General features: G+C 35.9%; 1 protein-coding gene across 4 annotated transcripts in view; it reads left to right on the top strand.

Moving 5' to 3' along the window:
• The window catches only part of NAA35 (N(alpha)-acetyltransferase 35, NatC auxiliary subunit), a 94,601-nt gene that overhangs the window by 75,064 nt on the left and 6,988 nt on the right, over nt 1-12,549 (top strand). For all 4 annotated transcript variants that reach the window (XM_018052441.1, XM_018052442.1, XM_018052444.1 and 1 more), the window contains 3 exons: nt 3,334-3,400; nt 5,260-5,358; nt 5,938-6,116. In XM_018052441.1, the coding sequence (XP_017907930.1) occupies nt 3,334-3,400; nt 5,260-5,358; nt 5,938-6,116 (345 nt within the window). The remainder of the gene's footprint in view (nt 1-3,333; nt 3,401-5,259; nt 5,359-5,937; nt 6,117-12,549) is intronic.

A 12,549-nucleotide genomic window follows, 5' to 3' on the forward strand; every position in this document is an offset into this window, starting at 1 on the left:
TATATGAGTTAGTAAATTTTATTAATTCCCTCATTTGGTATCTGATGTTGTCAGACACATTTCTGCATTCTAGAGAAAAAGACACACCTGGTGACAGGGAGCTTACCTTTTAATGGGAAAGACTAAATTGTGAACAAATATATAATGTCAGGTCGTAAGTACTGTATAGAAAGATAAAGATGAGATGGTTCTCATAAATAGGATAGTTGTGAAAAGCCTCTTGGAAGTGGTGATATATGTGAATATACTGAGAATGAGCTATGCAAAATCAAAGGATGAAGCTTCCTGACAGTAAACAATAACTGCAAGGTCTCAGAAGTAATGCTGAGCTTTAGGTATCAAGCGGCAAGCTAATTTTAATGGATTCATTTATTAGAGATAACATCTAAGGTGGCAGTTCTCAACTGTTTTTTGTCTTTACATTCTTAAAAGAGTTTAAGGACCCAAATAGCTTTTGTTTATATTGGTCCTATTTATTGATACCTACTATTTTAGAAACTAAAACAATACTTTAAAAATGTTTATTCTTTTTGAAAAACAGTAAACTTATTACATGTTAATAAACATACATCACATTTATAAATCACATATTGACAAATATTTTATGGGAAATAACTTTTTAATTAATGAGAAAAGTGGAATTGTTTTACATTTTTGCAAGTTATCTTTCAAGCCTGTCTTAGTAGAATATAACTGAATTATTTTAACCTGCTTCTGTTTTCAGTCTGTTGCAGTATTGCTTGCCATGTAGCCTCTGGAAAAGCCATTGTACACTTATGAGAGAATGAGTGCTTTTGGCAGATAACATGTTAATATTATTATGAAAGTAGTTTTAACCTTGTGTTCCCCTCAAAAGCATCTCACGAGGGAAACCTAGGCTACATTGAGAACTGATGACTATAATTTCAAATTCCCCTCCCCCACCCCATCCTTTTCTTTACTCTGGTCCTACAGTTTATGTGTCTCACCTTTATGAATACTTGTACGCTTTACCCAAATATATGTGTCCATAAATAATATCAGGTTATTTTATGCTTTTAAACTTCACATAAACTTTGTCACAGTGTGTATGTCTGTGTGTGTATATATATATATATATATGTATGTATCTTTTACAACGTGACTTTTTCCTTCAACATTAGAATGTTGAAATTGACCAAGTTTATCCAACAAATTTATTGTGTTAAAATCCATACTTTGTACTGAAGTTTATTTTGTTGCTTCTCTGCAGTTGAAAATTTACCTTATTTCTAACTTATCACCATTGAAATCAGTGCTGTAGTGAACATCTTTGAATTATCACTCCTTTCGCACGTAAAAAAATTAATTGCTTATCATAGGCAAATGCATATTCAGCTTTACTAATTTTGTGAAATTGCTTTCAAAAATAATTCAATGAATTGTGTATGCCAGCCAACAGTGTATAAGGATTCCAGGTGCCCCATAGTCTAGGCATTATCAGACTTTTTAATTTTTGACAATATAATATATGTGAAATAAGTATCTACATCTTAATTTGTGTTTTGTCTTCTCTATTTAATAATCTTTAACACTTAGATTCCACATTGTCACGCTTACCGTTGTCCATTTAGAATTAATTATACAGTATGATCCTCATTATTTGCAGATTCTATATTTGTTAATATGCCTACTTGCTAGAATATATTTGTTAACCTTTAAATCATTACTCACTCTGCTCTTACCATCTTCATGGACATGTGCAAAGTAGCAAAATAGTCAAGTCACGCAACGCGGAAGTCAAACAAGACAACTCTCTACCTTCTTGTGCCTTATAGTGTAATTATTTGCCCCTGTTTTTATGCTTTTTGTTGGTGATTTTGTAGTTTCATGGCCACTGAGTTGTAGTGATATGCTGTCTAGTGTTCCTGGCACGAGAAGGCTATGGTGTGCCTTACAGAAAGATTGTGTGTTAAATAAGATTTGCTCAGGCGTTAAGTTCTTTGCTAATCAATTAGCAGTGTAGTTTCTATATAGTGTCTTTAAAAAGAAACACACATAAACCAAGGTTAAACATTGATCAGTTGATTAAAACATTGGGACCAGAGGCTGGAGGGACGTAATCCTGTATTTTATCCTAACAGCAGTGTTTCAGTATTCTCTATTTCAGCATCCACAGCAAGTTTATAGAACATAATTAACACATACTGAGAATCAACTGTGTGCATAGCAGAGTTTATTGCATCTGTGTCTTGTTCTTTTCTTTTAAAAGCTCTCTTTTGCATACTCTGTCTTGTAGATTTTTTCCTCTGTATTCCTCATGATACCTCTCTCTCTTTGCTGTGTTGTAAGAAAGTTATTCTCTTGATCCTCAAGGCTATTGTGAACATCCTTTTACATACTAACTTTTTTAACTTGAAAAATCCTCATTTTCAGATCCAGAAAGTCCGCTTTTTTTAAGTGCTTTATTTTTGTCATCTTAAGCAATTTTCTTACCTTGGATCTTCTAGCACTTCTCTTTAGCTGCCACCTGTTTCAGGTGTCCTGCCTTTTCTTTCTTCTGGCTACTGCCTGCTCTGTCATTTTCTATCACATGATCATGATTCTGTTTTATTCTGAGGTTCTGGTCAGATTGCTCAGTTATGGCAAACACTTAGGAATAGCAAGTTGTCAGCTGCTTTCAGTGCACCAAGAGAAGTGTTTACTTCTTCCTGTCTCCTTAGGAGCAAAGGCTACTGTCCTCCTACCTCGAAAAGGGGGAAAAAAACACTTTCCATCTCTTCAGCTCTTGTATTTCCTCCAGGGCCAGACAGGTAACAGATCATCCCAGACTAAACAGGAAAGCCTTTCTCAGTTAAGCAATGCTTTTAACTGAGATAAGGAGCACCACAAGGACACTGGTTTGTGAGGATAGGCCATGAGGTGCTAGCAGGATGTCTAGGTGATGATTTTGGCCAGTGATTGGAAATGTAGGTATATCTTGAAAAAAATCAGATTCTATACAGTATTTTTTAAATAATTACTGTTGTAAGTACAGTTCACAAGGGTACCAGCTGTAGGAAAATAATGAATATTAGAGTAGGATTAGAAAAAGTAGAGCTTTAGGATTTTCTCTCTTTGTTGATCTTATTGGATCCAGCACTTAATTGTCCAAGTACAGAACTAAAGGAATTGGCAATATTGCACATTTATTATGTGGCTAACAAATCGTGAAATACTTCCTAATTTAATGCTAGCACTCTTCAACTTCATGGTTTATTTGTTTCCATTTTCTCATTTTTCCACCTTCCCTATGTGTTGGTAGCACCTACAGTGTTCCTTTTTGTAGGCCAAATAGTTTAATTTGAATAACAAGAATATTATATTATCTTACAGGTGCTGCCTATATAATAATCACCAGGCTAAGGACTGTATTGACTCTTTTGTTACTCACTGTGTTCGGGTAAGAGCTACACTTTGGATCTTTGTGGTGGATACTTAAAAACTGTGGCATGCAAAATCATCAGTAACATTAATTTGTGCTGTTTTTCATCTAATATTTCTTATTCATTTTCCCTGAATAAGTAGGAAATTTTTGTCTCCTCTTAGACTCAAGTGGATAGCTTCATAACCTATAGTCTTCCTGTGAGATTGTTAGATACCAAGGCACCTTCTGATGCCCTCTCACCATAACCGTTGTGGACAGCAGAAACAGAATTAGCTATGACCCTCATCTAAAAAGAGTTTACATTTTTTTAAAAAAAGGACATAAAAACTCTTACTTTTGACCTTATAAATAACGAATATGGGTGACATCCCCAGGCATTTATGTTTGTACTGCTTTAATGAGCAAGATTATGTACTGTGCTTAGTTGCTCAGATGTGCCCAACTCTTTGTGACCCCATGGACTATAGCCCATCAGGCTCTTCTGTACAAGGGGTTTCTCCAGGCAAGAATACTGGATGGAGTGGGCTGCCATGCCCTCTTCCAGGGGATATTCCCAATCCAGGGATGGAACCCAGGTCTCCTGCATTGCAGGCCAATGCTTTACTTTCTAAGCTACCAAGGAAGCCCAAAAATACTGGAGTGGGTAGCCTATCCCTTCTATAGGAAGTCTTCCCACCCAGGAATCAGACCAAGGTCTCCTGCATTGCAGATGGATTCTTTACCAGCTGAACTACCCAGGAGCAGGACTATAGTAAAATTAAAATTACCAATTTTAGATAAGATTGTGAACGTTTTTCAAATCTCAAATAACTTGAAAAAAATTAAAGCTTCCTAGTTGGTCAAATTAATTATAAATCATTCTTAATTATAACTTTTTCTAGATCTTTTTTGCCCAGTTCCATTTACTAAATGGGTGTTTGTGGGATAAGACAGCATGGTACGATGCAAGGAAAATCAATAAAAGACCAGATTTTATTTTTATTAACTACTGTTTTATCATTATCAGGCAGATCACTTTACTTTTTTATAAACTTGCCAATCTTTAAAAAATGTTAATACTGCTTTGATACCTCTTAGAGGCTACTTACTGATTAAATGAGATAATAGCTGTCAAAGTATACAAATGTAAAATCATTACTATCCTTAGAGAATCTTAAAATGCTTATTTCTTAGAGCATTCCTGTCTGTTGTCTGATCCATAAACTGTTACAGTATTTTATATGAGAATACCAAATAGATAAAAACAGTGATAAGGAACCTTAGTGAACAAGTGTTAGTCACAGTCGTGTCTGACTCTTTGCGACCCCATGGACTGTAGCCCACAAGGCTTGTCTGTCCATGGAATTCTCCATGCAAGAATACTGGAGTGGATTGCCATTCCCTCCTCCAGGGGATCTTCTCAACCCAAGGATTGAACCCAGGTCTCCTGCATTGCGGGCAGATTCTGTACTGTGCTTTTCTGGGTTTTAGCCATTACCTAATTATTAGGCATTCTGGTATATTTAAAGCAGCACACAGAAGTGTCCGGCTTGAACAGTAGCTTTTAGCTTGAAACAAGCAGAAAAGAAACTGCTCTTGAATATGTGGGAAAATATCTAAAGATTGAGGGAATTATTTTTGCCATATGAGAACAAGTTTTGTAAACAACCACTTTCCTCTGGCTATTAATAATTTCTAGTATTGAGTTCCTGTAAAAGAAACACCTTTGTAATAAGTATGCATAGGCATTATTGTTACATACAGCATTTTTTCCCTTAAACCTGATTTTGAAAATTTGGAATGTTAATTTTCATTAGTATCAGCAGATTTCATATTGACAGTTAACAAACTATACTGTTAACAAATACAGTTAACAATCATATTGTGTATTACAGCCATTCTGTAGTCTTATTCAGATCCATGGACATAACAGGGCTCGGCAGAGAGATAAACTCGGTCATATTCTTGAGGAATTTGCTACCTTGCAGGATGAGGTAAGAGCCAAAAAGAAGCCCTCCCTTCCAAAATAAGCAGTTCATATACCTTGACTAGATTTTCAGAAACAATTCTTTAGAACAATAATTTGACTACTTAATTTTTTAATATGGTGAATTTTCTTTTCCATTGAAATGTAACAGTTACATATACCAAAGAAAGGTTTACAGAAAGAAATAGAACAGTAATCTAAATCAAAAACATCTTAAATTATTATTTTATAATCAGTGAAAGGTGTAGAGCTGTAGTTTAATTAGAGTAAGTTTACATTGTAATAAAAATATATTAGTCTTCATTTAAATGTGAGCAACAGCAACATTGATAATGTAACTAAAGATCTGAAGCCAGTTCTTTTTATACTGTGAAGTCTTTTTAATCTAGGAAGTGTTTAGATAAATATTATCCTTTCAGAAATGAAAGTTTAAATGTAGATCTAACCAAAGGTGCACTTGAAAGTATGAATTCTTTAAATGGTGAGAGTTACATTATCTGCTCATGTGCGATTTTTAGCTGTTACATTTTTTGTAATTCTTTCATTACCTTAACAAGTTGATATTAATGACATTTTGTTGTGATAGGCAGAGAAGGTTGATGCAGCCCTTCATACTATGCTGTTGAAACAGGAGCCCCACAGGCAGCATTTGGCCTGTTTAGGTACCTGGGTCCTTTACCATAACCTTCGAATTATGATACAGTATCTCCTAAGTGGCTTCGAATTGGAGCTCTACAGCATGCACGAGTATTATTACATATATTGGTAAGAGAATGATTGGAGTTAAAATTGATGGTGGGTGGGATAGATAAGATCTGTGAGAGTATCTGTAGAGTGTAATTTTAGGTTTTTTTTTAATTTACTCTATTTGAATTTTACTTGTGGGACAGTTGAAGAATATCTATTGAAAATTAGAGCCAGATCATCTTAAAAATCTTAAGTGTTTTAGTAGTGTACAAATACATTTTTTCTGCCATTTGAATTGTTATTTTAAAATTACTAATAAACTTCTTAGAAGTAAATTGATTAATGAACTTTTATCTGTTTCCAAAGAGAAAAATTAACATACATTTTGCCCTGACATCAGTGACGCTAGGTACTAGCTGTGGAATGTATTTAAATGAATTAAAGTTCAAAATATGAACCAGATCCTCCTTCTGAGAAGAAATTATGGCTAAGATTATCATTGGGAGTATAACTGTTGCAAACCGGCCCTGAGGATTTGTCTCAGTAGCTTTGAAGAAGTTTACAAGAGGTAATCTTCAGCAGAGTAGTTCTTTACTTTCACTTGGGGAGATATATTTAGTAAGAGGATGCTTGAGAATATTTTAGACATGAAAAACCTGCCACAGAATAAAGTAAGAAAATTGACATCTAAAATGAATTCAGCTATCTTGCATCTTTTTTTCAATCTAGCAAAGTATAGTAATTTGGTTGTAATTTAAAATAGAAATGACCTATTGTTACCCATCGCAAACAGCTAAGTTTAGTATATTAGATCTAATTATAGTTATTCTTTTCAATTCATTTTTAAATTATTTAACTTAAAATATTGTGTATTCCCTGAAGTCACTGATGTGGACGCAGGAAAATAATTATTTTCCACACCATTAACAGCATCCATGTTAGAGATGGGAATACCAAAACACCTTACCTGCCTCCTGAGAAACTGTGTGCAGGTCAAGAAGCAACAGTTAGAACTGGACATGGAACAACAGACTGGTTCCAGATTGGGGAAGGAATACATCAAGGCTATATATTGTCACCCTGTTTATTTAGCTGTATGCAGAGTACATCTGTGAAATGCCAGACTGGATAAATTACAAGCTGGAATCCAGATGGCCAAGAGAAATATCAATGTCTCAGATATGCAGATGATACCACCCTAATGACAGAAAGTGAAGGAGGAACTAAAGAGCCTCTTGATGAAAGTGAAAAAGGAGAGTAAAAAAGCTGGCTTAAAATTCAACATTAGAAAAATGAAGATCTTTAGATCTGGTCCCATCATTTCATGTATTACAGATGGGGAAAAAGTGGAAACAGTGGTACTTTTCTTTCTTAGGCTCTAAAATCACTGAGGATAGTGACTGCAGCCACAAAATTAAAAGATGCTTGCTTCTTGGGAAAAAAGCTATGACAAATCTAGACAGCATATTAAAAAGCAAAGATATCCCTTTGCTGACAGAGGTATGTAGAATCAAAGTTTTTCCAGTAGTCATGTACAGATATGAGAGTTGGACCATAAAGAAGGCTGAAGAGCTGAAGAATTGATGCTTTTGAACTGTGGTATTGAGAAAGACTCTTGAGAATCCCTTGGACTGCAGGGAGATAAATCCAGTCAGTCCTAAAGGAAATCAACCCTGAATATTCATTGGAAGGACTGATGCTGAAACTAAGGCTCCAATGCTTTGGCCACCTGATGAGAAGAGCTGACTCATTGGAAAACTCTGATACTGGGAAAGACTGAGGGAAGGAGAAGAAGGGGACAACAGAGAATGAGATGGTTGGATAGCATCACCAAATCAATGGACATGAGTTTGAGCAAACTCTGTGAGATAGTGAAGGACAGAGTAGCCTGGTGTGCTGCAGTCTATGGGGTCTCAAAGAGTTGGACACAACTTACCAACTGTACAGCAGCAGCATCGAACTTTACTTTCACCACCTGCACATCCACAACTGAGCATTGTTTCTGCATTGGAAAGTAATTCCAGTGCTGTAAAGAACAATATTGCATAGGAACCAGGAATGTTAGGTCCATGAATTAAAGTAAATTGGATGTGGTCATGCAGGAGATGGCAAGAGTGAACATCAACATCTTAGAGATCAGTAAATTAAAATGGATGGGAATGGATGAGTTTAATTCAGAGGACCATTATATCTACTACTATGGGCAAGAACCCCTTGGAAGAACTGGAGTAGCCCTCACAGTCAATAAAAGTCCAAAATAGAGTACTTGGGTCCAATCTCAAAAATGACAGGATGATCTCAGTTCATTTCCAAGGCAAACCATTCAGCAGCACAGTAATCCAAGTCTTTGCCCCAACCACTAATGCCAAAGAAGCTAAAATTGAACAATTCTATAAAAACCTACAAGACCTTGTAGAACTAATTCCATAATAAATAAATAAATGTCCTTTTCATATAGGGGATTGGAATGCAAAAGTAGGAAGTCAAGAGATCCCTGGAGTAAGAGGCAGTTTTGGCCTTGGAGTACAAATGAAGCAGGGCAAAGGCTAACAGTTTTGTCAGGAGAACACGCTGGTCATAGGAAACACCCTCTTCCAATAATGCAAGAGATGACACTACATGTGGACATCACCAGATAGTCAGTACTGAAATTAGATTGATTATATTCTTTGCAGCTGAAGATTAGAAAGCTCTATACAGTCGACAAAAACAAGACCTGTAGCTGACTGGGGCGAAGATCATGAGCTGCTTATTAAAAAATTCAGACTTAAATTGAAGAAAGTAGGGAAAACCACTAGACCATTCAGGTATGACCTAAATCAGTGCTTTATGATAATACAGTGGAGGTGACAAATAGATTCAGGGAATTAGATCTAGTCGACAGAGTGCCTGAAGAACTGTGGACGGTGGTTCATAGTTGTACAGTAGGTGGTGACCAAAACCATCCCAAAGAAAAAGAAATGTAAGAAGGCAGTGATTGTCTGAGGAGACTTTATAAATAGCTGAGGAAAGAAGAGAAGTGAAAGGCAAAAGAGAAAGATATACCCAGCTGAATGCAGATTTCCAGAGAGTAGCAAGGAGAGATAAGAAAGCCTTCCTAAGTGATCAGTGCAAAGAAATAAAGGAAAACAATAGAGTGGAAAAGACTAGAGATCTCTTCAAGAAAATTGGAGATATCAAGGGGACATTTCATGCAAAGATGGGCACGGAAAGGTCAGACACAGTAAGTAACTAACAGAAGTAGGAGACACTAAGAAGAGGTGGCAAGAATATATGGAAGAACTATACCAAAAAAGATCTTAATGACCTAGATAACCATGATAATGTGGTCACTCACCTAGAGCCAGATATCTTGGACTGTGAAATCATGTGGGCCTTAGGAAGCATTACTGCAAACAAAGCTGCTGGAGGTAATAAAATTCCAGCTAATCTTTTAAAAATCCTCAAAGATATTGCTGTTCAAGTGCTTCACTCATTGTTAGCAAATTTAGAAACTTAGCAGTGGCCAAAGGACTAGAAAAGCTCAATTGTCCTTCCAATCCCAAAGAAGGGCAATGCCAAAGAAAGTTCAAACTACCATACAATTGCACTCATTTCACACGCTAGCAAGGTGATGCTCAAATCCTTCAAGCCAGGCTTCAGCAGTACCTGAACTGAGAACTTTTAAATGTACAAGCTAGATTTTGAAGAGGTAGCGGAACCAAAGCCCAAATTGCTAAACAGGTGGGAGTACCAGACCACCTTACCTGTCTCCTGAGAACCCTATATGCAGTCAAAAAGCAACAATTAGAACCAGACAAGGAACAACGGACTGGTTCAAAACTGGAAAAGGAGAATGTCAAAACTGTATACTGTCACCCTGCTAATTTAATTTATATGCAGAGTGCATCACGTGAAATGCCAGGCTGAATGAATCACAAGCTGGAATTAAGATTGCTAGGAGAAGTGTCTGCAGATGATACCACTCTAATGGCAAAAAGTGAAGAGGAACTAAAGAGCCTCTTGATGAAGGTGAAAACGGAGAGTGAAAAAGCTGCCTTAAAACTCAACATTCAAAAAACTAAGATCATGGCATCTGGTCCTGTTACTTCATGACAAAAGAAGGGGAAAACAGGGACAGATTTTATTTTATTGGGCTCCAAAATCACTGAGGATGGTGACTGCAGCCATGAAATTTGAAGATGCTTTCTCCTTGGAAGGAAAGCTATGACAAACCTAGACAGCATATTAAAAAGCAGAGACATCACTTTGCCAACAAAGGTCCATATAGTCAAAGCTATGGTTTTTCCAGTAGTCATGTATGAATCTCAGAGTTGGACATCCATAAAGAATGCAGACCACAAGCAAACTGATGCTGGGAAAGACTCTTGAGAATCCCTTGGACTGTAAGGAGATAAATCCAGTCAGTCCTAAAGGAAATCAACCCTGAATATTTATGGGAAGGGTTGATACTGAAACTGAAGCTCCAATATTTTGTCCACTTAATGCCAAGAGCTGACTCATTGGAAAGACCCTGATGCTGGGAAAGATGGAGAGCAGGAGGAAAAAGAGGTGGTGGCGGATGACATGATTAGATAGCATCACTGACTCAATGGACAGATGTTTAAGCAAACTGTGGGAGATAATGAAGGACAGCGAAGGAAGCCTAGTGTGCTGTAGTCCATAGGGTCACACAGAGTCAGACATGACTTAGTGGCTGAACAACATAACCATTAACATGGTTTTGTTGTCATGGATGCTAGGGCTCTTAGCAGGTAATTCTTGGTTATAAAAATGAATTGGAGCATCAATATAGTTATGTGAGAAAAATATTATTTTGTATATTATCCAACATTCTTGTAGGTAACAGCTCTTAACCAACAGGTGTTATAGCTACTTAGAACTTTTTTTTTTTTTTTCATTAATTCATACTGGACACTCCTGTTCAAACAAGTCAGTTTGTAGAGGATTGTGCTCAAGTTTTGTTGTTTGAGGCAGCTGATTGGAAGCTTTTGTGCTCTTGATTGCTCAAAATATAATTTTTATATGCTCTTTGACACAAAGAATTGGCAGATGAATTACATTCAGATAAATACTTGAATAGAAATTTACCTGTATATTTGAGCAGATTCATTTCTTGCTAACAAGAAATGCTTACTTCTGCTTGTAAGTATCCTGGTCTACTTTGATGTTAGTTTTAACTGCTGTTTAGTTTTAGTATTACAGATTGGGCTCCAGCATTTTTATAAAATATATATTGTTGTTGATCTTCCTGAATGTGATCCCTAAAGCATGTGGACCCTAAAAATCAGTTAAAAAAAAAACAACTAAAACAATAATTCTTAAATTTAGCATGCATCATAATCACTTGGAAAGCAACTTGTTGGGCTCTGTTCTGGTGTTCCTGGTTTAGTAGGTCTAGGGTAGGACTCCCCCAATCATTCACATTTATAACTGCTTTGCTGGTGAGGCTGCTGCTGGTCCTGAGATCACAGTTTAGAACTGGTATAGAATATTAGCCCTTTGACTCTCTTTAGATAAAATTGTATATTAATTTTGATAAAGCAGTTAGTAAAAAGCATGTTGATATATCTGATAAATGAAAGGCATGAATTATGCCAGCTCTCCCCTTTACTCATCTGTCCTTGGGTTAGGTAGTCAGAAGGTAGAAGGTAGCATTAGTTCTCTATAGAAATCATCTCTTTGATAAGGTAGGTTACAAATCCTCATTTTATAGTATGATGGGGGAAAAATTCATTTTTATTTTTTACAAGATTTTATAATAAGTGCTTTTCTTAAATTCATTGCCAGGAATTCTTTTCTCTCCACATAATACATACTTTTTCTAATCAGATAAAATTATACTTCATATATACTTTTTCTACTCAGATTTCCTGGTTTGCTTCAGCTGCCAGGAGGCTTAGTGCTCAGTTCAGTATTAAAATAAAGTACCTAAGTCATTCCAGGTGTATCTTTTCATTTGTTTTGCTTTTTTTTTCCTGGCTATGCTATATGACTTGTGGAATTTTAGTTCCCTCACCAGGGATTGAAAACGGGCCATGCAGTAAAAGCACCCAAGTCCTAACCACTTGACTTCCAGAGAGTTCTCTTCCTTTGCTTTAAAATGTTCTTTTTTAACGTGTTTTAACAGTATAACCTGCCTTATAACTGTTTGAGAAATTTTCGGAATGTGTCATACAAACTTGATCATGAAATCTCTTATAAATCTTTGATTTTCATTTAATATAGTAGTGGTCCATAATTTTATTCAAGGAATATATATTTATATCCTAGTTTTGAACTATTTTTCTGGCCTAAGAGAAAGTATTATTTGCCATTTTAAACTTACAAGAATTTAGTACCTGGTGAGATAATCTGTCTCACAATTCTTTATTGAATAAACTCAAGTAAATTATATGCTTGCATGTTTTTAATGTTTTAGAATCATTCTATCTAATACATGTAATTTTTGTTCTGTATTTGTTTCCTTTTGTAATTAATAAGAAAATAAATTCCTTAATGGGTTTAGGTG

Source organism: Capra hircus, chromosome 8, assembly GCF_001704415.2.
Source record: "Capra hircus breed San Clemente chromosome 8, ASM170441v1, whole genome shotgun sequence".
In the NCBI taxonomy this organism is placed as follows: domain Eukaryota; kingdom Metazoa; phylum Chordata; class Mammalia; order Artiodactyla; family Bovidae; genus Capra; species Capra hircus.